The sequence below is a fragment of the Gossypium hirsutum genome, chromosome A05 (assembly GCF_007990345.1).
Source record: "Gossypium hirsutum isolate 1008001.06 chromosome A05, Gossypium_hirsutum_v2.1, whole genome shotgun sequence".
NCBI lineage: Eukaryota > Viridiplantae > Streptophyta > Magnoliopsida > Malvales > Malvaceae > Gossypium > Gossypium hirsutum.
In genome coordinates, this window is record NC_053428.1 from 108,717,863 (window position 1) to 108,740,854 (window position 22,992).

General features: G+C 32.8%; 1 protein-coding gene, 1 long non-coding RNA gene and 1 other non-coding gene across 6 annotated transcripts; 1 reads left to right on the forward strand and 2 right to left on the reverse strand.

Moving 5' to 3' along the window:
- Nucleotides 1–6,061: 6,061 nt before the first annotated feature.
- Nucleotides 6,062–7,361, forward strand: LOC107896043 (cytosolic sulfotransferase 15). Its single transcript, XM_016821196.2, has one exon. The coding sequence runs from the start codon at nucleotides 6,111–6,113 to the stop codon at nucleotides 7,134–7,136; it is 1,026 nt and encodes a 341-aa protein (XP_016676685.2). The 5' UTR covers nucleotides 6,062–6,110; the 3' UTR covers nucleotides 7,137–7,361.
- A 2,043-nt stretch (nucleotides 7,362–9,404) lies between these two features.
- On the reverse strand, nucleotides 9,405–21,616 carry LOC107897014 (uncharacterized). 4 transcript variants are annotated; one of them, XR_005927613.1, is made up of 4 exons: nucleotides 20,953–21,616; nucleotides 20,350–20,646; nucleotides 20,125–20,248; nucleotides 9,405–9,657 (listed from the first exon to the last, which is right to left on the reverse strand). It is a non-coding gene; the product is annotated as an uncharacterized lncRNA (long non-coding RNA). The 4 variants fall into 4 exon arrangements; XR_001684001.2 differs by having other exon boundaries at nucleotides 20,350–20,437; nucleotides 20,953–21,615; XR_005927615.1 differs by lacking the exon at nucleotides 9,405–9,657 and adding an exon at nucleotides 17,997–18,376 and having other exon boundaries at nucleotides 20,135–20,248.
- On the reverse strand, nucleotides 12,303–12,408 carry LOC121229949 (small nucleolar RNA R71). The gene has a single exon (XR_005927900.1). It is a non-coding gene; the product is annotated as a small nucleolar RNA R71 (small nucleolar RNA).
- Nucleotides 21,617–22,992: the final 1,376 nt, after the last annotated feature.

The following is a 22,992-nucleotide window of genomic DNA, read 5'->3' on the forward strand; positions in this document are numbered from 1 at the left end:
ATGAAAAACTTGTGAGAAAGGTGTTTAGATCTCTCATTGAAAGATTTTCCATCAAGATCACTGCTATGGAGGAGGCCAAGAATCTTAAACAACTGGTCATAGATAAGCTCATTGGTTCTCTTCAAACCTTTAAGTTCAATCTAAATGAAGCAAAACATAGCAAGGGAAAAAGTGAAAAAGAAAACATTGTTTTTCAAGTCAATGAGGAAGTGCCCACTTTTCAGAATTCTACCTTGAAAGATTTTCAAGAGCAAATAGCCTTACCTACTCAAAACTTCAATAAGATGTTCAAAAAGTAATCAAGGAGATTCAATAAGTTAAAAGCTGAAGCAAACATTTCCAAAAACAAATAAAAAAGAATAGTGTTAAAAAAATAAGTTGAGAATGATAAGAAAAAAAAGTGTGCAATGCTATGAATGTCAAGGGTATGGACATATCCACTTTGATTGTGCTAACGCTCTGAAGAAAAAGAAGAAGAAGAAAAAGTCACTTTGTGTTACATAGAGTGATGAGGATTCCTCAAGTGGACCTGACTTAGAAGATGATCACCAAAACTTCATTGCCTTTACTACTAATGCTAGTAATGAGGATTCTGATATGGAGTCAAGTGGTGAAACTGATGAAGACTTATCAAGAGATATTGGGAAAATGAGAAATGGAGTGTGAGATCAACACTTAGTTGTTTCAAAAAAAGAAGTGTTTGGAATATTTGAATGTTGTTTTGACCAAACAAGTGGCTGTTAAATAAGCTATACTGGCAGGAGAACTAAGCAACATGATCAAGAAAGAACTAGGTTTTACAAAGTTAGTGCTCGAAAAATTCAACAACAGTAGCAAAAAGCTTGATGATCTATTGGTAGAAGGGAAAAGGGATCCAGACAAAGGAGGATTAGGCTTTGTGAACAAAGGAAGAATATTGAAGAAAAGTCTATTATATTTGTGAAAGCCTCGAGATCAAAGGAAATAGGAGAAAGTTTCAAACCTATGGTGGTCAAGCCTCTTAAGAAGATTGTTCATCCTCGTAAAGTTATTTTCTATTACTGCAATACCCCAAGCCATATAAGACCTCGATGCTACAAGATGTTACATGATTTGAGGTCGACAAATTTGGTGCCTAAAGGAGCGCCTACGCCATTGTTGATAGAGTGTAGAAACAGGTTTGGGTAAAGATGGAGACAAAGTGCATGCTAGTAGCCCATCACTCTTTGAAGTCTAAAAATGATGGAACTTGGTATTATGATAGTGGCAGCTCACAATATATGATAGATAATCAGTCTCATCTTACTGATTTTCGAAGCTAGTATTGTTGGAAAGGTGACTTTTGGCAATGGAAAGAAAGGTCAAATTCACAACATATGAAATTTCTTATACTTTATGAAATGTCTTATATATTATAATGTTTGGAAATGAATTGGTAGTGTTTTGGGTCAAACTAGGTGACTTTAGGGGTCATTTTTTGGGTCTTGACAAATTTGTTTCGTTACAAGTGGCAAAATGTATGGATACAAGTAAATTAGTAGCCAAAAATGAATAGTACTAGCCAGATGTATTGATAGAAGTACCCATTTGTACCAATACAATTGGGTCAGATAGAGGTCCCTCTCATGTTTTGAGTTGTTTTGACCCCAGAAGACTCGAACATGGTCTTGGTCACCCTCGAACACCTCGAACTCATTTAAAATGTTTCTAAAGTTTTTTTTAATGAATTGAAAGTGATTATAATCAATATGAATTTTTGCACGATTTGATAAGTTCTTGGTGTTTATATTAGATTCTAAATAAAAGCCAGTTCGAGTTGTTTTAGTAACGAATGTGGTGTCTCATATTCGAACTCGGCGATTAGATCAAGTGTGAGGGTGTCTGAACTTTACTTCAATGGAAAAGAAAACATAATAACACAACTTCATTAGACCATATGTTGAAAATATTCACTAAATGCAACAACAACAATAATATAACAATTCTAATGAATTTGATAATTTTTAAAAACAAATAATCCAGCAAAATTAACCCTAACATACTACAATGACAACCATACAGAAGAAACTCGTCTTTCTCATACCCTACATAAAACATACTTACAATAGTAACAACAATAATAACATAAAATTAGCTCCAAAAGACTTACGCCTCGTTTGTTACTAGTGTAATAACATGAGGGAAAAGCTTATTTATTGCATATGTATTACAATAGCTAGACATAAAATAAAGAATAGTTAGTATAGTTTTAAACATAAAATTAGAAAATGAGTAAAAACTCTTGTAAAAAATTTGATCTCTCCAAAATAAGTGAAAATTATTCCTTCTCTATTCCAAAAATAAGTCAAAAATTAGAAAAATAAGTAAAAACTCTTGTAAAAATTATGACCTCTCCAAAATAAGCGAAAAATATTCCTTCTCTATTCCAAAAATAAGTCATGAGAATGGTAAATATTACCAATTGAATTAGTTTATTGCTATCTTATATACTAAAACATATGTAAAAAATAATACTCCTACCCAACGTAGCATTACAAATTTATCATCAACTTTTGATAAACACAATAATAAATTAATATTGGCTAAAAGAACTTATGACAACTTTCATACCACTAATTCATAAATTATGGGAAAAAAACATTGAATTGATTAACTAGGTTGTGGTAATTTTCACAAGTAGCTAGAATGGTTTTGAGAGGATTAGATATGAGATGATTTTAAAAGTTATTTAGGAATGATTTTTCCTTTGTTTTTACAATGAAACTATAAAACTTATATAAAAGGGGAAGGGAATGGGGCAGCTTAAGTATGCATGGTGTCGACTTCTATGAATCACAAAATGCCTAAATTAGATACTTTTAAAAGTAGAGATCTTGTTCCATTACGTTAAATTTCTATTTCTAATACAAATTCTTGAGAGGAAAAGGTTCTCATGAACACTTTTGGGTGTTGAGTTCATAATAATGTCTTTTCATCATCATCAAAAGATTAAATAATAGATTCCGCACATATTCTTAGACACATACAGTGAAACTCGACATTCATAGGTGTTGAGGTTATCTTAAAAAATATATACTAAGAAATAACTTTCAAAGAAACCAAAATAGGAAATAAAAATATAAATAAATAAGAAGAAGTTAAAAGAAGTTTGCTAGAGCATTTCATGGTCAAAGAATTAAAATACTTAACAAAAAAGAGAAATTACTTTTTTTTTTAAAATCAATCAAATATGACCATCTGTAAAAAAAATCTAAGCCTAAAGATCTGGTTGTCTTAAATGTATAATTCTCAAGCTCGAACTCAATTCACAATTTAATTTTAAAATTTAACTCAAGCTTTATTTTTAAAACTTGAGTTTGATTTAAAATAAAAAATTAAATTAATCTAATCAAATTTGATTAGACTCATTTATCCGAAAAACATTAGCTTAATTTTTTTTCAAATTTGAATCCAAATAAAATTATTTATATTCGAACCCAATTTCAAAATTAAAAAATATTAATTAAAAAAATAAAATTCTCATTTACCCATATCATGTGAAAAATGTTAAAACTAAATTTTAAATAATTTTAATAATTTCAAAATATCTTAGGAAGTGGTGCAAATAGAATCCTAAACCTTGGAGACTCTGAGAAGTCTTCCATTGGCATCCAATTTCGTTTTAGAATACTGTAAGAGAGGCTAATGACATTGTCGACTCCTCTGCGGAATTAGATGTATCCATTGCCATTCTTTTATTATTCAATAAAGTTTATTTACTACAAAATAAATATAGCATCTATATCTCATTTACATTGAAAACAACTCTTTCAGACAGCTAGATGAAAAATGATATGAATTGATGAACCTAAATATTATGACATCATAATTATTCGATTGATATCTAGAACTCATCAGATTAAATTATGTTGGGCTTGTTGAGATAAGAATTGGTTTGAATTATAAAATTATTATTTTTATTTTTTCAATTCAGAAAGGCGTAAGTTTGAGTGCGCTAAAATGTATTATTTTCCTATTTATGGGTTGAGAGAGGCTATGGATAGTTCCAGACATTGTGTAAAAAAAAATATGATCAGAACTTATAATAAGATTGTTAAAAAAATTAATTAAAAATTTTAAAATACTCAAATTTGACTTACCCATATCATCTGAAAGCTGAAACCAAATTTAAATAATTCAAATAATTTCAAAATACCGCAATAAGTGGTGCAAAGAGAATTCTAAACCTTTGAGTTACAGAGCATTTACATTTTTAATAAATATTTACGAATCTATTTTATAAAAACAGAGACTCAAAAATACATTTTTTCGATACCCATAATCATTAGGTCATTACACTTTCTTTGGCATCCTATTTCGTTTCAGAATACTTTAAGGGAGGTTAATGATATTGTTGACACCTTTGTGGAATTAGGTGTATCCATTGCCGTTCTTTTATTATTCAATAACATTTATTTACTACAAAATAAATATAGTGCTGATATCTCATTTACATTGAAAACAACTCTTTCTTTCAGACAACTAGATGAAAAGCAGTTGTGGTGAGTTGAGCAAGAACATAAAGGGGCAATTGTTAATGTTATCCCTCAGAGATGGTATGAATTGATGAACTTAAATATTATGACATCATAATTATCCAGCCGTTATTTAGAGCTCATTGGATTAGATTATATTACATTTGTTGAGCTTAAAATTGGTTCCAATTGTGAAATTCCAGATTTTCTTTTTCTATTTTAAATGTATAAAAATATTATTTTTATATGAAAATTTGCCAAAATATCTAATTTCCAATGCATACCAAAAAATTTGAAGATATAGCAAAAGAAATATGAGGGTACCCAAAAACATGAAATACCGTAAAAATAGGAAGGATATCAAAATTTTTGAGGAAGTACTAAAAAAAATATGAGGCGTGGTCCAAAAAGAAATAACGAAAATTATGATAGAGTACAAAATATTGGTTTATTTTAAATTTTTTGTTTTATTTATTTATTTTTCAATATTAATAAATTTATTAGTATATATATAAAAAAAATTTAATATTATTACCAAAAATTGATTTCTTGTGCAAAACCCTACTTTTGGATACATGCCAAAATTCCGAGAGAGTACCAAAAACTATAAGGGTGTACGAAATATTGGTTCGTCTTAAAAAATGTACTTAATTCCTTTAATTTTCAATATTTTAAGTATATTAGTATATTTAACAAATTTTATTAGTATAAAAAAACAATATTTTTATAGATTAAAAATTAATTTTTAGAGTATACAAAAAAATTTATGAGGATTTTAAAAAAAGAGGAAGTAATAAAAATGGGATACTAATAGTATGCAAAATATAATATTTTATATGAGGCATGTACTAAAAATTAGAAAGGAATAAAACGAGAGATTATAAATAATTCTTTTAGTACCAAATATTAGTATTATTTTTATTTAATAACCAAAATGATTTTTTTAGTCTTTTGAATTTATAGAAAAAGTCATTTTAGCAATTTATTTAATTTTTCCTCTTTTTTAGCTCTTAAATTTATGTTTTTTTATCAAATCATTTCAAAATGGATGAAAAAATTAATGTTTGTTAATTTTGCTATTGTGACATACTCGTAGATTGTCATGTAGATTATATGTAACCATTTAATTTTTTTTAAATTTAAAAAATATATTAAAGATTATTCTTTTAATATTTTTTTATAATTTTTATTTTATTTTAGAAATTAATTAAATATTAATATGTTATTCACGTGGTAATCTACGTAGTCGTCAATAAAGTAAAAAAATATAAACATTTTCATTCATTTTGGAGTAATTTAACAAAAAATGTAAGTTTAAGAACTAAAAAAGACGAAAAATTAAGTAAAGGGTTAAAATTTTTTTTATGAATATTTAATATTAATTGTATCATTCAAACCTGTGATTTGATAATATCAATGCATGCATGTTATAAACATGCATGCATTGATAGAGTGAATTTAAGAGATCATGCATGCATTGATAGACTGAATTTAAGAGGGCGTAATAGTTAGCCATGCAAGTATCTATAAGTGCATGTCCCCCACCCCCCAAGCTAACCCACAAGCCGGTTTCATTTTTTAAAGGAAAATTGCCAATTTCTACCTAAAACAACTTCAATGGGCAGTCCCCAAATCACTGAAAACCCCACAATAGCTGTTGATGAGGATGAAGAAAATGGAATTAGCGCAGAGTGTAAGGAGTTGATTCATGGTTGTCGCAAGGAGAAAGGTTGGAGAACTTCATTCCTGTATGAGTTCCAAGGGTTCTGGTGTCAACCCAAAGAGATTGATGCCATACTTTCTTTTCAGAAACACTACCTGGCAAGAGACTCTGATGTAATCCTTGCTACCATTCCTAAATCAGGTACAACATGGATCAAATCCTTGACTTTTGCCATCATGAACCGTAACAATGTCCCCGTTTCTGATGGAAACCATCCCTTGCTTGCTTCAAACCCTCATGATCTAGTACCTTTCTTTGAATACAAGCTTTATGCCAACAACCAAAACCCCAACCTCTCCATTCTTCCCAAGCCTAGAATTTTCGCCACTCATATTCCGTTCGGTTCGTTGTCGGAATCGATTAAGAGTTCTGATTGTCGGATCGTATACGTATGCCGAAACCCTTTGGACACGTTCATCTCTTCATGGCATTACATCAACCAACTGGGGAGGGAATCCCGACCTCCGATCCCATTAGAAGAAGCTTTCGACATGTATTGCAAGGGGGTGATCGGGTATGGACCCTTTTGGGAGCATATGCTAGGGTATTGGAAAGAAAGCCAGGAGAGGCCGAGTAAGGTTTTGTTCATGACATATGAGGACATGAAAGAAGATGCCATGTCCCATGTGAAGATGTTGGCAAATTTCTTGGGCCTCCCTTTCTCAGTTGAAGAGGAAAAACAAGGTTTGATAGAGGAGATTGTGAAACTATGTAGCTTCAAGAAATTGAAAGATTTGGAGGTCAATCAAAATGGGAAATCAATTAAGAATTTTGAAAACAAGCACTTGTTTAGGAAAGGAGAAGTTGGAGATTGGGTGAATTATCTTTCCCCTTCAATGGTTCACCAATTGTCCAAAATTATGGACGAAAAACTAGGTGATTTTGGCCTAAAATTCAAGGTATGTTCAACTGTACCTTGATCAACATGCAGTCGTTTAATGCATGGTTGGCCATTCATCTCAGTTCCTTTGAAAATGTTAAAAATATCTAGTTTCAATAAGACTACTTTGTGAGATCAATGTTCAAAATGGTAATGGGAGTGTGATGTAATGTTATTTTATGTTTGTAATTTCAATAATAATTTTGTAGTGTGTAGAAGGAGATATAAATAATAAAAAATTACCATTAATCTCTAGATAACTTCTTTTAAAGTGTGGAAATTATTTTTTATACACTTTTACTTATAATTCTTCAACCCTCAAATTAAAAAATATATACATTACTCAATCGATATTAGTATTATTATAAATGTAGGAGAACATAAGTTCGAGTGTGCTGAAATGCATTATCCTCCTATTTATAAATTTGAGAGGAATTTATGGATAATTCTAAATATTGTGTCAAAAAAGAACAAATATGATCAAAACTTATAATGAAATTATTCAACAACTTATATACATGATTGAATACATTCAAACCCAATATAAAATAAAGTAATATAGTTCGAATCTATAGCAAATAAATATTTGATAAAAACTTTAATCATCCCTAATTATAAATTCAAAGTCATCATTAACTTCATTGTTAGCAGCAACATTTGTGAATAAGCAAGAGATGAACCATACAAAAAGCACACTTGTCAGCACCATAAAATAAATTTATGTGATTAGACTGGATAGTCCAAGTATCACATGTTTATAAGAAGTACGATAAATTTGTTGATATCTTGACTACGCTTGCTTTCTCAAAACCATTGGGTATGTATATCTCCATTGTGACTTCTGACAATTTAGTACATGGAGAATAATTATGATATGATGTATTGTAGCCTTCTCGCTCATATCAAATAAATAAACAATATTTACGTATAATGATGCCAAACGTTTTTTTTTGTTGACTATTGACTTCTGTGTATAGACTATATTAGATTATAGTTAATAAAATATTTAAACAAATAAAATCTAATAAATATTGTATTTAGAGAGCCACTTTTGTTGTTAGTTGAATCTTAGTTCGATTAGTATAAATATTATTACTAATGTAAGAATACGTGAGTTCGAGCGTATTGAAATGTATTATTCTCTTATTTATAAATTAAGAAGTGATTATGAATAAATCTAGACATTATCTAAAAAAAAGTAGATGTAATCTTCTACAATCTATAAATAAGAGAATAATGCGTTTCAATGTACTTGAATTCACGTCTTCTTATATTGACAACAATATTAAAACTCAATCGGCAAAAAAAGAAGAAATATATTTTTAAATAAATAAAAATAATTATTTTGTGTCTTCACTAGCATTGAGTAAATAAAATAAAAATATATAATTAATTAAATTAAATTAATTAAATGTGCAAACGTGGCAACGTATCAAACCAGTATATATAAAAGCAGGTAGTTGGTTAGTCACCTTAATGAGATCACTGTTCAAAAAGGCAATGGGAGTGTCCTACAACATTAATAATGTTTTTTAATATAAATACTTCTAATATTTTTTATTATATTTATTATATTGTATTTTTTAAAAATATTTTTGAATAAAAAATATCTTTTTTAAATTGGGTCAGCCTTGAAAAATTGATCTAAATACTTTACTTAAACCTAGTTCAATCCATTAACACCTTTACTCTTTATTTAAATTACACAAACATTTTAAGCAAAAATTCAATGTGTTATCATAATATTGCAAGTGGCTCTTGTAATCTACTATACATCATTAAAAAAATTTATTTTTATTTTAAATATAAATCTCATTATAGGTTCTTATCATATCTGCTCTTTTTGAACGATGCCTAGAACTACCCATAGCTCTTCCTAACCCTTAAATAGAAAGATAATGCGCTTCAGCTCACTCAAATATAAGTACTCCTACACCAGCAATAATGCCAACGCCAACCAAGCTAAAGACTCAATCGACATTAAAAACTTTTATTTTAAACTAAAATTATAACTATTAATTGATAAATGCTATTTTTTTTTAAATGATTTAAAAACATCTTTTAAAAATCAATTATTATAATTTTTAAAGCAAAAAAAAAAGCTACCTACTCGTTGAATTTTAATTTTTTTTAAATACTTTAAAAATAATTGATCTATTATATATTTATATTATCTTCTTTGAATAACATTAAATATATTATAAAAATAACAATATCGTTTTTCAAGCATTATTACCTGTGTTTGTTATAAATTCAAAATTATCAATTTAAATAATTAAATTTTAAGATTCCAAATCAAACTACATTATACTTTATTAATTTTTTTATATTATATAAGTATATGTCGTGTAAAAAGTTACAAGTAAATAACATCGTTCAAGTAGAGTTTGCTACCCTAGCACGCTTTTATCTGCCGCCTCTGGCATGTGGTTTTAGGTTTTTCGTTGCGTTTTGTCATTTTTTGTGTTTTTTTTTTCCTTTAGTTTTGCAGTCGGTGCCTCTAAGGCCAATTTTGTTATATGGTTGTTGGGTAGTGCTGTTTTCGCCTCTAGTCTTCAAACCTACAATCATGGAAACCAAATTAGCACAATTGACACTCAATGAGGAAGAAAAAGAGATTTTACAGATACAGAAAGATCTAGGTGCAGAAAGAGGAGTGGAGGAGTTTCAATTAGTAGGGTGTTTCCTAACAGTCAATATAATCCATTTCTCAGCTTTGAAAAATACTATGGCAAATTTGTGGCACCTTGTTCATGGGGTTCAAATTCGAGATCTAAGGGAACAGAGGTATCTTTTTCAGTTTTTTCATATTATGGATATGGAAAGGGTTTTGAAGGGCTCGCCATGGACTTTCAATAATCACTTATTGGAGCTTTACAAATTGAAAATGGGGGAAGATCCACTAGAAGTACCATTAATTTTTTCTCCTTTTGAGTACAAAACCACAATGTCCCAATTGGTCTGTTTTCTGAAAATTTAGTAATACAATTGGGTAATTTTATAGGTTTTTCTAAAATATGATGGATCAATTCTGGGAAAAAAGAATCGCAATTTAAAGAGAGTAAGGGTACAGATTGATGTTAGGTGATAAACCGTAATTTATACATATTTTTATCTCATGCTTAGCATATTTTATAGATGATTTCTCCTTAGATTTGGTAAAGTCGATGCTCCTAAACCTTTAATTTCATGTTTTATACTTAGATGAGCATAAGAGGGTAAAAGGATCAAGAAACGGGCCAAAAATAGAGAAAACGGGCCAACGTGAGAAATCAGCATGGCCTAGAGTTCCTTACACGGGTGGATCACACACCCATGTAGGTTTAACAGGCTCTAACACGGCTTGGACCTCTTCACATGGGTTGACTACATAGTCGTGTCAATTTGGCAGAATCGAAGCACGACTTACATGGGTAGACCACACGCCTGTGCTTATTTAACAGCCTTGACCACGGCTTGAAGCAATCGCACACGGGCGTGGCACACGGACGTGTCCATGTTGAGCCAAGTATAGTTCTATTCGGAAAAGGCCATTCTTGAGGGCTCTTAGGCATTCTAAAGCCTATTTAAACACTTGATGAGGCACTTAGAACGGGAACGGAAAGTAGGAAGCAAGGAATTACTCGAACGAAGCCGATTGATCCATCTTAGAAGCCGGATTCACCATCAAGACTGAAGATCTCCCCTCAATTTCCCTTCAGAAGTTTTGGGTTTTCTTTATGTTTTGCATTCATTATTCTTCTGAGATGTTTTCCTTTACAATTATGAACTAAACCCCCTAAATACCTAAGGGGAATGAAACCTAAGACGAATCTTGTTATTATTTTTTAAATTGTATGATAAATATTTAACTTGTTCTTAATTATGTGTGCTTAATTCTTGTTTTAATATTTTAGGATATTGATTCAAGTTGATGCACTTATTCAGAGGAGAAAAAGTTCCTGTCTAAGAGTAAATTTGTCATAATTAAGCGGAGTTGATTGCACGCCTAAAGATAGGATGACAAGATTTTGCCGGATTAGGGTGAAACCTAATAAGGGAATCCATAAATCGAGTTAATACAACACTAGGGAGTTAATTAGAAAGAGATTTCAATTAATCAACCTAGGGTTAGACGTTGTTAGTCTCTCGAGAGATAATAATATAATTTAGGAATTTCTACGAAACAAGTTGAATGAATAAATCGTCTGATTCAGAGTCAAATAACAAGTGAAGTCTAGGTGGATTGTTCCTTAGGTATTGCCTTAATCAATCTAAATTTCTAAAAAGTATTTTTTTCAAGTTTAGATAAACAAACATCTTAATTTTTAGGCTAGATAATAAAAAAAAATAATTACTAGTACTCTTGATTCCTTTGGTTCTACAATCCGGCTTGCTAAAGCTATAATACTATCCGACAGGTACACTTACCTTCATCGTGATAATAGTTAGTTCAAGAACGATTCATTTATAAATTTTTAAAACCTGTTGCAATTATCACGCACATCAAGTTTTTGGCGCTGTTGCCGGGGAACTAAGATATTAGGAACACTCGATTTTTATTACTTTAGCCAATTTACTTTTATTGCAATTTAAATTTTTATTTTATTTTCTAATTCTTCATTTATTTTCTTCTAATAGGTTTTTCTAGTTTATGACCAGAAGAAAACCGTCAAGACCACTATTTTTTATGATGAGATCAATCGCACAGTTTGCAGAAACTGAAGAGAAATAAGGCTAAGCCTAAGATACACAAAGGAAGAGCAAGAGGATGATATTCAAACCACAACCGATGAGATGGCTAAAAATCAAGAAAATCCGCTACCTCCTACGATTGCTGGTAATCAGAATCCTGCTTCGTGCACTATGTATGATTATGCTAAACCTTCTTTAACAGGAACTAAATCAAGCATAGTTAGGTCTGTTGTTGCTGTAAATACTTTTGAACTGAAACCTAACACAATTCAAATGAAACAGCAATTTGTTCAGTTTGATGGTTTGCAGGACGAAGATCCCAACGCTCACTTGGCGAACTTTTTGAAACTTTGTGATACATTTAAAATCAATGGCGTTTCTGATGATGCCATTCGCCTTCTATTATTCCCTTTTTTCATTGAGGAACAAAGTTAAACAGTGGTTGAACTCGTACCACGAGGGTCAATCACTACCTTGGAACAAATGATTGAAAAGTTTTCATTAAAATATTTTTCTCTAGCTAAAACGACCAAATTACGTAATGATATCTCTTCTTTTGTACATATGGTTTTAGACACACTCTATGATGCATGGGAGAGATAGAAGGACCTTTTGAGAAGATGCCATCACCATGTATTACGACTCTGGCTACAGGTTCAAACGTTCCATAACGGTCTAAATCCTTCGACTAGACAGATGATTGACACAGCTACTGGTGGGACTATCAATAATAAGACACCTGAGAATGCTTATGAATTTATAGAAGAAATGTCACTGAATAATTATCAGTGGCAAGTCATGAAGACAAAGCCAACAAAAGTAACCGACATTTTTAACGTCGATTCAGTTACCATGCTCTCCAATCAGGTAGAATTTTTGAATAAAAAATTGACGGTTTACTTGGTTCTTCACAGGTTCACCCAGTAATGCAATGCGAAGCAAGTGGATGTGGATCGAGCAATTAAGAATACCCACCATATGGCCACAACATGGAGAACGAGCAGATAAATTATATGGGTAATAATCATCGACCTCAAAATAGTCCTTATAGTAATACTTACAATGCAAGCTGAAGGAACCACCTAAATTTTTTATGGGGAGGCCAAGGAAATCAGAGACCACCACCACCTCCAGGCTTTCAACAACCACTTTACCAACAAGAGAAAAAGCTGAACCTTGAGGAGATGCTAACAAAATTCATCTGTGTCAGAAACTCGTTTCCAGAATACTGAGACAGCACTTAAGAATCAATAAGCATCGATCCAAAGGCTCGAAACTCAGATAGGGCAGCTCGCTAAATTGATATCTGAACGACCACAAGGTAGCCTGCTGAGTAACACTGAATCTAACCCAATGGAGCAGCTCAATGCAATTACCATTCAAGATGAGGAAGGGCTAGTTACATCTAAACCAAAACTGAGGCAAGAAACTGTGGTAAGTAAAGGTAAATGTGAGGTGGACCACAATGACCAAAAATAGGTAAGTACAGAATACAAACCTCGTGTACTATACCCCAATGTGACAAGAAAAGACCACTTAGACGAACAATTTGGTAAATTCCTTAAACTTTTAAAGAAATTACATATTAACTTATCGTCTATTGAAGCCCTTTCGCAGATGCCGAACACAGTCAAATTTTTAAAGGAGCTTTTAGTAAATAAGCGGAAGTTAGATGAGTCGTCGCATGTGGAAATGAATATAGTTTGCTCAGCCATACTACAGAATAAGCTGGCCAACAAATTAAAAGATCTAGGGATTTTTACGATACCTTGTTTAATTGGTAGCTTAGATAATAATAATTTGGCTGATTTAGGGGCTAGCATCAATGTCATGACTTACAAAATTTTTAAGCAACTAGGTCTTGGAAAACCCAAACAAATTAGGATGAGCATTCAATTAGCAGATAAAACTATCAGATTTCCTGAGGGTATTATTGAAGATGTACTCATTAAAATTGACAAATTTATATTCCTAGTTGATTTCATTGTTCTAGACATAGAGGAGGATAGTAACGTTCTTTTAATTTTAGGAAGGCCCTTTTTAGCAACTACTAGAACAATTATTGACTTTAGCACATGTGAACTCACACTTCGTGTAGGAGACGAAACAATCACCCTTCAAACTCGTAATTTGAGTAACACATCAAAAATTAAAGGTGGTTGTATAAATCAAACTATTAAGATTGACCATGTGGTGCAACCTACTTTGTAGGAAACAGGTTCGAAGAACATATATGAGCATGATGAAGCAACATCAAAGGTTCTATCTATGAAAAACGAAGGCTACAGATCGAAGAGCTAGATGAATGGCTGACACATAAACTGAGAACACACCATAAACCAAAACCAAGCCAGGACGAGCTCAATACCTCACCAAATCAACTTAAGATTGGAGACAAAGTACTACTGGATGCAGCAGATCCTCGCATTACCACTTCTGAACCTAATGGAGAAATTCCTCTCACAGTACTCAGTATTTTCCCATTTGGTACAGTTGAGGTACTCTATCCAAAATTCGACACTTTTAAGGTAAACAGTACCCGTCTCAAACCTTATGATGATAAAATTGATAGCAAGGATGAGGAGTGTATACTCCTCGCACCACCTTGACTATGCAGAAGAGAGGTAAGTTTAGCTTAGACTATAAATAAGCGCTTCTCGGGAGGCAACCCGAGCACTAACAGAGTTGATTTTAGTAAAATTCAATTTTTAACATCTAACCTACTAATTGAGTCTTTGAACACAAGGTTTTCCTATCATACGGCCAGGCACCAGCCAGGCACACGGACGTGCCTTAGATTGTGCTCACAACACAAGAAGAGACACGGCCATGCAATATAGCCGTGTGAAAATAAGGTAAAATTTTTCCTCAACACAGGATGCGATAAGTTGCCACGGCTGTGCAACATGGCCGTGGGCAAAACTGCCAAAACAACACGGGCGTGCGACACGCCTGTGTCTTGAAACCGTGGTTAAAACTGAAAATTTAGCACGGGCGTGCGACACACCCGTGCCATTCATCCGTGGTTGACACTGTCAAACTAACATGGGCATGGACCTATATACACGGGCGTGAGAGAAACGAACGAAAAAGGACACGATCGTGAGACACAGTCGTGTGCACCAATATGCCCTAAGAACACCGGCGTAGATCGAATGTTAGACACGCTCAAATTTAAAAATCGCAAAACACACAGGCTACAATAAAGGCACACGGGCGTTCCCCACAGCCATGTGCCCCAAAATTTATATAAACCCCTCACTATTCATCTCCTTCCCTAAAATCCCTAACCCTAACTGCTGCAACTTCACACGCCCTACCTGCCACGCCCATGCGCCAACCACAGCACCACTTTCGACGACCCAAGCTCTTCCCTCTTACGTTTGTTCACTCTTTTCCCTCTATTCCCTTCAATTCTTATACTTATTTCATGATATCTTGTTCTATTTTAGGTCAATAATCATAGTTATAATGATAGAATACTTATGCTTATTGTTAAAGAATTTTGCCATGTTAGTCACATTCCTCCATTTTTTTCTTGTTTCTATAGATTTCATGCTATCAAACCCACATGCATTCATTCACTAAGCATTATTCTCGTAGTCTTATTCATAATAATGACTTGATATATCTATTTGGGTCGTTTTAGCATATTTTTCATCTAGTACGTAATCCCCATGAAGTATCTCTATTTAAGTTTTAGCATGCATGCTATTGATGGGGAGTAATTTTATTTCATCTTACCATCGCAGATATCTTTTCAAGTCGTGGTAAGAAAACTGCTGTCCCCTCTTCGAAAAAGAGGAAAGTAGCATCATCCTCATTGGATCCTACCGCAGAGATTAGGCACCCGCTCCTCCAGTTTCTCTTCGGACCCTAGGAAAAACTATTTCAGATATTACAGGCCTGACACCTAGGTGTGGGCCGCTGCATTAACTGGGCCGTACTTAAGCAAATTCAAATGGCTAACGCGGTCAAAGCCCTTTCGTTGATTGATCCATGAGGGCTCTTCTTTAAGATCATCGAGCCGACGTACATCGAGCTCACAATAGAACTCTACTCGACCTTCAATCTTCAAGTAGTCATGACAAACGTTGATGATCCTAGAACGGTCTAGTTCTGCCTCGGTGGTCTAATGTGCTAGTTGAGTGTACCAGAGTTCAAAATTGCACTAGGGCTGTATAAGGAGTTTATGGACGATAATGAACTCGCCACCCTCCATCGCCATATCCACTACTCTCATTCGAAGTGCTGGAGTTCTTTAGTCCCTGCCTCGACCACATACGATCCTAGCCACTTCAAGGCATCGGCTCTTCCTCTATCTTTAAGGTACCTACACGCCATCTTGGCCCACATTGATAGGACGACAAGAGAGTACCGGCGCCATCAAAACGCACGATGCCTACTTTTTATGGAGCATGACAAACGGGCACGTATTCAACTTCGCCTATTTCATCGCACTCACCATTCGCCATCAAACGGAGCGACATAGGAGGGAAGTCATCTCTATTGGCCGCTATGTGGCTAGACTGGCACGATACTTCAGGCTCCTCAACACAGCAAAACAATCATCCTCCCTCACTCTAATCGGCCAGATGTCTCCACAGCATCTCGAGCATGCTACATATGAGGATTGTAGCGACGTAAAAAAAATTTTAGTTTCGCTTGGTCGTTAATTGTGGCGATTTATTAAACATTTGAAAACTAACTTTTGATTTTATTAAAAAAGGAGTCGCCACCGATCCTTTTTTATAGGTGTGATCGGACACCTAATAAAATTATTTTAAAACAAAACGAAGGCCAAATTTTGGTCTACGTGAAAGTCTAGAGAAAAATTAAGGTTCGGGAGACAGTTACGCGCGAAGAAGATATTAGCACCCTCGCGACGCCCAAAATTGGTATCTTATAAACATGCGTTGACTTGATTTTCAAAAATACGAGTTCAATATAATATTTAATCGTGATCTGATTGAAAAATAAGAATTTTTAGTTTTACATTTTTTTAGAAAGGGTGTCCTGTTTTTTAACACAAACCGATGAATTTCACCCAACATAGCGATGAAATCAATAGCTTAATATTAAATCGGTACATTGCCTTATTTTTGAAATTAATTAAAACATGAGAAAAATATTCCTAAAGTGAGAAATTAAAAATAGATAAAAGACGCAAAAAAATGATATCATTAATGAAAAATATTAACATGGAATACTAGAATATTAGAATAACAATAATAATGATATTTACAAAATAAAAACAAATCATGTACTAATAATAAAATAGGAGAAATAATATATTTGGTAATAATAATATAAAATAATAATATGTACATAAAAATACATATATATATGCATATAATAAATGTAATAATAATAATAATATCTACAATAAAAGAAAAAATATTAAGAAACGTACATAAAAAACATATACATAAAAAATTTACAACAATAATATAAAATAATGATATGTACAAATATATATATACATATGTACATAAAATATACACTAATATAATAATAGTTATAATAATACTAGCAATAGTAATAATTTGTAATAATAATATATGCACAATATGGTATTTAAAATATATATATGTATATATAATAGCATTTAAGAATATATACATAAGAAATATATAACTAATGGCATTAAAAAATATATACATAATATATATAAAATACCAAAAAAAGAAGGGGGAAAAAAGAGAGAAGGGGGAAAGGAAATCCGGCCAAGGGGGCCGGTCACCGATCGATCGTCGGTCGTCGCCCGTCGTCGGCCACCGCCGACCACCGCTCACGGTGGCCGAAAAAGATAAATTTTTTTAACAATATATGTATATATAAAGAAAGAAAAAAAAACAACACAAAAAAAAAAGAAAAAAAAGATTTGAAAGAAGAGAAAAAAAAGAAAAAGATGCAACCTTTTTATTGATGTTTCTTTTGTGTTCAAAATTTGAAGGGATTTTTGCATTTTTTTTTTCAAACTTTGTAAAAAATCCCCCCTCCTTACATGATTTTTGAATGGCTTTTTATAGCCATCTTTTACATGATTTTCTATTATTTCTTTTTCTATTTTGTAAGTGGTGGTGGTAGACAATGGATATCAAAAATGGGAGGAAAAATGGGGCAAGTGGGAAAGAGGCTAGGTGGCTAGGGTTTTTTGGTTTTTTTTTTTTGGATTAGGTTTTTCTTTTTTTCTTTTTTTTTTGGGGTTAGGTTTTTTTTAGGGGGGCTTAATAAGCTTTTGAATTGGGTTTAATATTTGGGTTTTGTAATGGGTTTGGGTAGATGTATATGGGTCATGGGTTAAGGGTTTTAGTGGGTTTAGAGGTTTGGTTGGGTTTTGATATAATCGGGCCCGGGCAATTTGGGCTTCTACAAGGATGATCGAGAAGCGACGTGGAACTAACCCTCCTCAATACCGCCTAGTCCAGTCAACCGAGGAAGACGACCCATAAGACATTTCTGATGATATCCCTCTACGACACGAGGACCCACCGTCTCAGCCACTACCCATCCATTGTTCAGTTCATGCGGCGGCTTCATACTCTGACATCTCAAATTGGATTGCTAAGTTCCAGAGGTGAAAGTCCAACATCTACTACATTCCTTTTCAGATCATTATCCTCTTTTAATTAACATAAGAATGATTGAAGAACGACTGCAGAATAATACTTTCAAATTTAAAGCTTGGTGGTTATTGGAAGATTTTTTCTTAAACCAAGCTAAAATTTTGTGGGAGAATTCAACTGTGGAGTTGCTGCAAAAGCTGGAATGATTGAAGAACGACTGCAGAATAATACTTTCAAATTTAAAAAAAGGACTGAAACAATAGGCTGGGCAAATTCAAGTTAATAGGAAGAAAAGAAAATAGTTCCTAATGGAAAAATTATATGAATTATTTGAAGCTGAACGAGATGACAAAAATTTAGCTGAGCTGATTGGTACAAAAATTGATATAAATTTTGAGATTGAAAAGGATGAATGCTATTGGGAATAGAGGGCTAGGCTGAAATGGTTAAAATTTAACGATAAAAACACAACATTTTTTCACAATCAAGCAACGCAACGCTGGAGGACAAATTTTATTCATAAGTTGCAAAATGAAGACGGAAGAGAAATATAGTGCTTATTCCAAAAATTACCAGCCCTTTAAATATGACACAGTTTAGGCCGATTAGCCTATGCAATGTGCTTTATAAAATTCTGGCAAAGGTTATAGCAAATAGATTTCGGGGAGTAATTGAAAAATACATTGATGGAGCGCAGAGGGCCTTTGTACCATGACGATTAATATCAGATAATGTGTTGTTAGCCTATGAAATACTGCATATACTTAAACAAAAGAAATTGGGAAAGAAAGGGTTTATGACAGTAAAACTCAATATGAGTAAATAGAGTCGAATGGAATTTTTTAAAGGAGATAATGGTACGAATGGGTTTGCTAAAAAATAGGTAGCTGCTCTCATGAAATGTGTAACAACTGTCTCTTATTCAGTGGTCATCAATGGGCATATTGGAGAACATTTTCTACTAACTAAAGGACTTTGACAAGGTGATCCTTTAAGTCCGTTCTTATTTCTTTTATGTGGGGAGGGTCTATCAAGCTTAATGAGACTAACAATGAATGAAGGCTTTTTCAAAGGCGTCAAGATAAGGAGTGCCCTACAGGTATCCCACCTTTTATTTACTGATGATTGCATTTTATTTGGGGAGGCAACAGGCAGAGGAGCTAATTTGTTTAAGGACATCTTACGTGAGTACAAATCTTATTCAGGTTAATGTGTAAATTTTGATAAATCAATAGTCTTTTTTAGCAAAAACACATCGGAGGAGGATAGACGGTTGATTGTCAATTTATTGGAGGTCCACAGTTCAAATGAGCCAGAGCATTATCTAGGGCTGCCGAATATGGTTGGTCGAATAAAAAAGGAATCTTTCCAAAATTTAAAGGACCAAATCAAAAAGTGTAGTAATAACTGGAGTAATAGATTTTTATCTCAAGAAGGAAAAGAAGTTTTTATCAAAGCCATTCTTCAGGCTATACCAACTTACACGATGGCTTGTTTCTTATTAGCCAAAGCTCTATGCGATGAGCTCGAAAGTATCGTTGCAAAGGTCTGGTGGCAGAAGGGACATGGAAAAAGAGGAATTCATTGGTACACTTGAAAAAATCTTTATTTTTTTAAAAGAAAATGGTGGTTTAGGTTTTCAAAATTTTAGCCAATTTAATATTGCATTGTTAGCCAAACAAGGTTGGCGTCTAATTAACTATCCAAATTCTTTATTGGCCAGAGTTTTAAAAGAAAAATACTATCCACAATCAAGTTTTATAAATACAGAGTTGGGAAATTTACCTTCACTCACCTAGAAGAGTATTTGGGCAGCTAAGGGCCTCTCCAAAATGGGTTGTGCTGAAGAGTGGGTAGAGGGGATAAAATTTCAATTTGGAATGATAGTTGGATTCAGGGGATCGAGAAACTTGAAGGGCAAAACAGATCAAACAATGAGGAGTTAAAATTAGTTTCGGATCTTATTAATATTTCGAACAGAAAATGAAGGACAGTTTTGATTAATAATACCTTTCAAGTGGATATTGCTCAGAAAATCACGCAAACCCTCTTGCAGAGACAGACCACAAATATTTTCAAGTCTGGAAAAGAGAACTGTCTGGCGAATACAAGCCAAAATCAAAGATTTTTACAGAAAATTTTGGACCCTACAGCTACCCTCAAAAATCGCAATCACTATTTGGCAAATTTCCTGGGATTTCATTCCTAATCTAGCTAATCTCAGGTACAAAAGAGTTCTTTCAAACGATAGATGTCCCCAATACTGCTCCTAGGCTAAAGACAGTCTCCACATCTTTCGTTAATGCCCTATATCAACAATCAAAATTTGGCAAATTTTACATCTTTCTTGGGTCATTAATAATATGAGTCAAAATATATGGGAGTGGTTAACTTGGGTTTTCAAGAAAGGTATTGATGAACAATGTCAACTTTTTTTGTTATGCTAGTGGTTAATCTAGCTTTCCAAGAATCAGTTTATTCATAAGATGAAAAGCACGACAGGAAAAGATCTAGCACAAAGAGTATAGAGGTATATGGAGGAATATGAAGGAGTGAGGGCAATGAAGATTCCTTTAAATACCGTCAAAAGCCACAGAAATCAGGAAGACATACCTAGAATGATGATTCAGTTTGATGCAGCATTTGATAATAGAAACTTCAAGTCAGCAACGGGTCTGGTGGTTTGGGGCTTGATGGGTAAACTACTGGTCTCAAAGTCGACTCTTCACAACATTTGCTCCTCATTTGTAGTAGAAGCATATGCATGTTTTGAATCCATAAATTTAAGGACCTCATTGGGTATGCAATCAGTTAAAATCATGGGGGATTCCAGAACAATAATCAAAAAGTGTCAAACGACATCAACAGATGAATCAGTGATCGGAGCGATTATCAGAGATATTCAGAATATGAAAACTTGTTTTCAAGAAATTAACTTTCAGCATATTCACAGATTAGGAAAACTGAAAGCTCATAGAATCGCAAAGAACACGCTTGAAAGAGGAGAGATTACGTACCTGTTGAGAGAATGGTTGAATAGCCAAGCTTTCATTTCGAAGGGGCGATGGTCACGATGCCCAGACTGAAGGAACACTTCGAGAAAAATGAGTTCAAAATTAGATAGCAAATAATGTTTATATCCTTTGGAAATCGCTATCATCAGAACGGATGGGATTTTGAAATGAAAAGACGAGCAACTTAATGGAATCCAGCCGTTTGAGTTGACTGGGTTAGATAAGTAGGTTTCCTATTTTTTTCAGTCTCATTTATTGCTTTTCGTTTTCTTCAATTTATGGTTTCTTTAATGTTTTTTTTAGGAGGCTTCCACTATTAAAATGTATAGTGAGGCTAGTTCTATTTTTTGTTTTTGATGTAGTATGCTTGAGTCCAATTGGTTTGTTAGGCCTCATTTATTTTTTATCTTCAAATAAAATACCCAATCAATTTAATTTCAACAAAAAAAACTACATTATTCCTCTTTATTGTATGATAATTAAATAATTAAGCATATAGTATATTTCATTTAAAAGAAATAAAATTATCCAATTTAACTAAAATTTATGTATTCCCTTTATTTTAATGTTTTAATTTTTTTCTCATTATTCCCTACATTTGCGGAGTTTAGTTTAATGAGTAAATTCGCTATCTTTACTAATATAACAATCTCACTTTTGTATCTTGAAGACCTAAATCACTCAGATCTAAGTTTCCCCCTTAAGAACTTAGGCTATAAACACAAGCTATTTACTTTCAAATACACTCACAAATGTGTTCTTCAATGAACAATAAAAGCACTCTCAATACTTAGTGCATAAACCTATACAAGTTTCTTAATATATAGAAGTTCTCGAGACTTGCTAACATATTATAGATCAATTACAGTCTAATCCCTTAAAAGAAACAACTATAAGATATCTAAATACAATATCTAATAAATACCAATGGAAAGAGGACTATCGGAGATTCGTTATTCAATGTTATCTCCATCTGTTCTCTACAATCCAAAGGATCTAATTGTTTGGTCTAATTCGATCCAATCTTCAATGAAAGTTGCTTTAAATGAATTGGTCTTCAAAGTTAGGCTTGCATACATCCAAAATATCATTGTCATTCAAAGCTCAAAGATTTAGTTTCAATAAATTGTCAACTTCAAATTTGGCAAGTATTTGTCTGTTATGGTGTTGATGAAAGTGGCTCCTACCCAGCCACTTCAAAAACTTGCCTCAACAATCTCTCTCTTATGAAATTTTTTTAACAAAACCAAACAAGCCACAAAGTTGATCAACAAAATAACTCCACCTCAATACAATCCTCAATCCAACATACCCAACATAAAGCATAATTAAGCATATTAACCATCAATACTTTGTCTAGAATTTGCATCGATATGCAAAATACTGTAAGGTGTGGATAAGTAAATATACACCAGAGTAAAATTATCCAACCAATTGATAATATTCAAACTTTTCAATTTTACAAAAATATAAATGCACTAGAAATAACCAAAATAATAGTAAAAACTCAGAAGCAGTGAAGCAATAGTAAGTCATGTTTCCTTCACTATCTCTACTCCTCCCTTTTGTTCAAAATATGTGCCAAACTCTTACTTTCAAATTCATAACATACAAAATATTCATTTCATTATCTCATTTC

Coding starts and splice junctions, on each gene's coding strand:
- LOC107896043 (XM_016821196.2), top strand. CDS start 6,111: ATGGGCAGTCCCCAAATCACTGAAAACCCCACAATAGCTGTTGATGAG.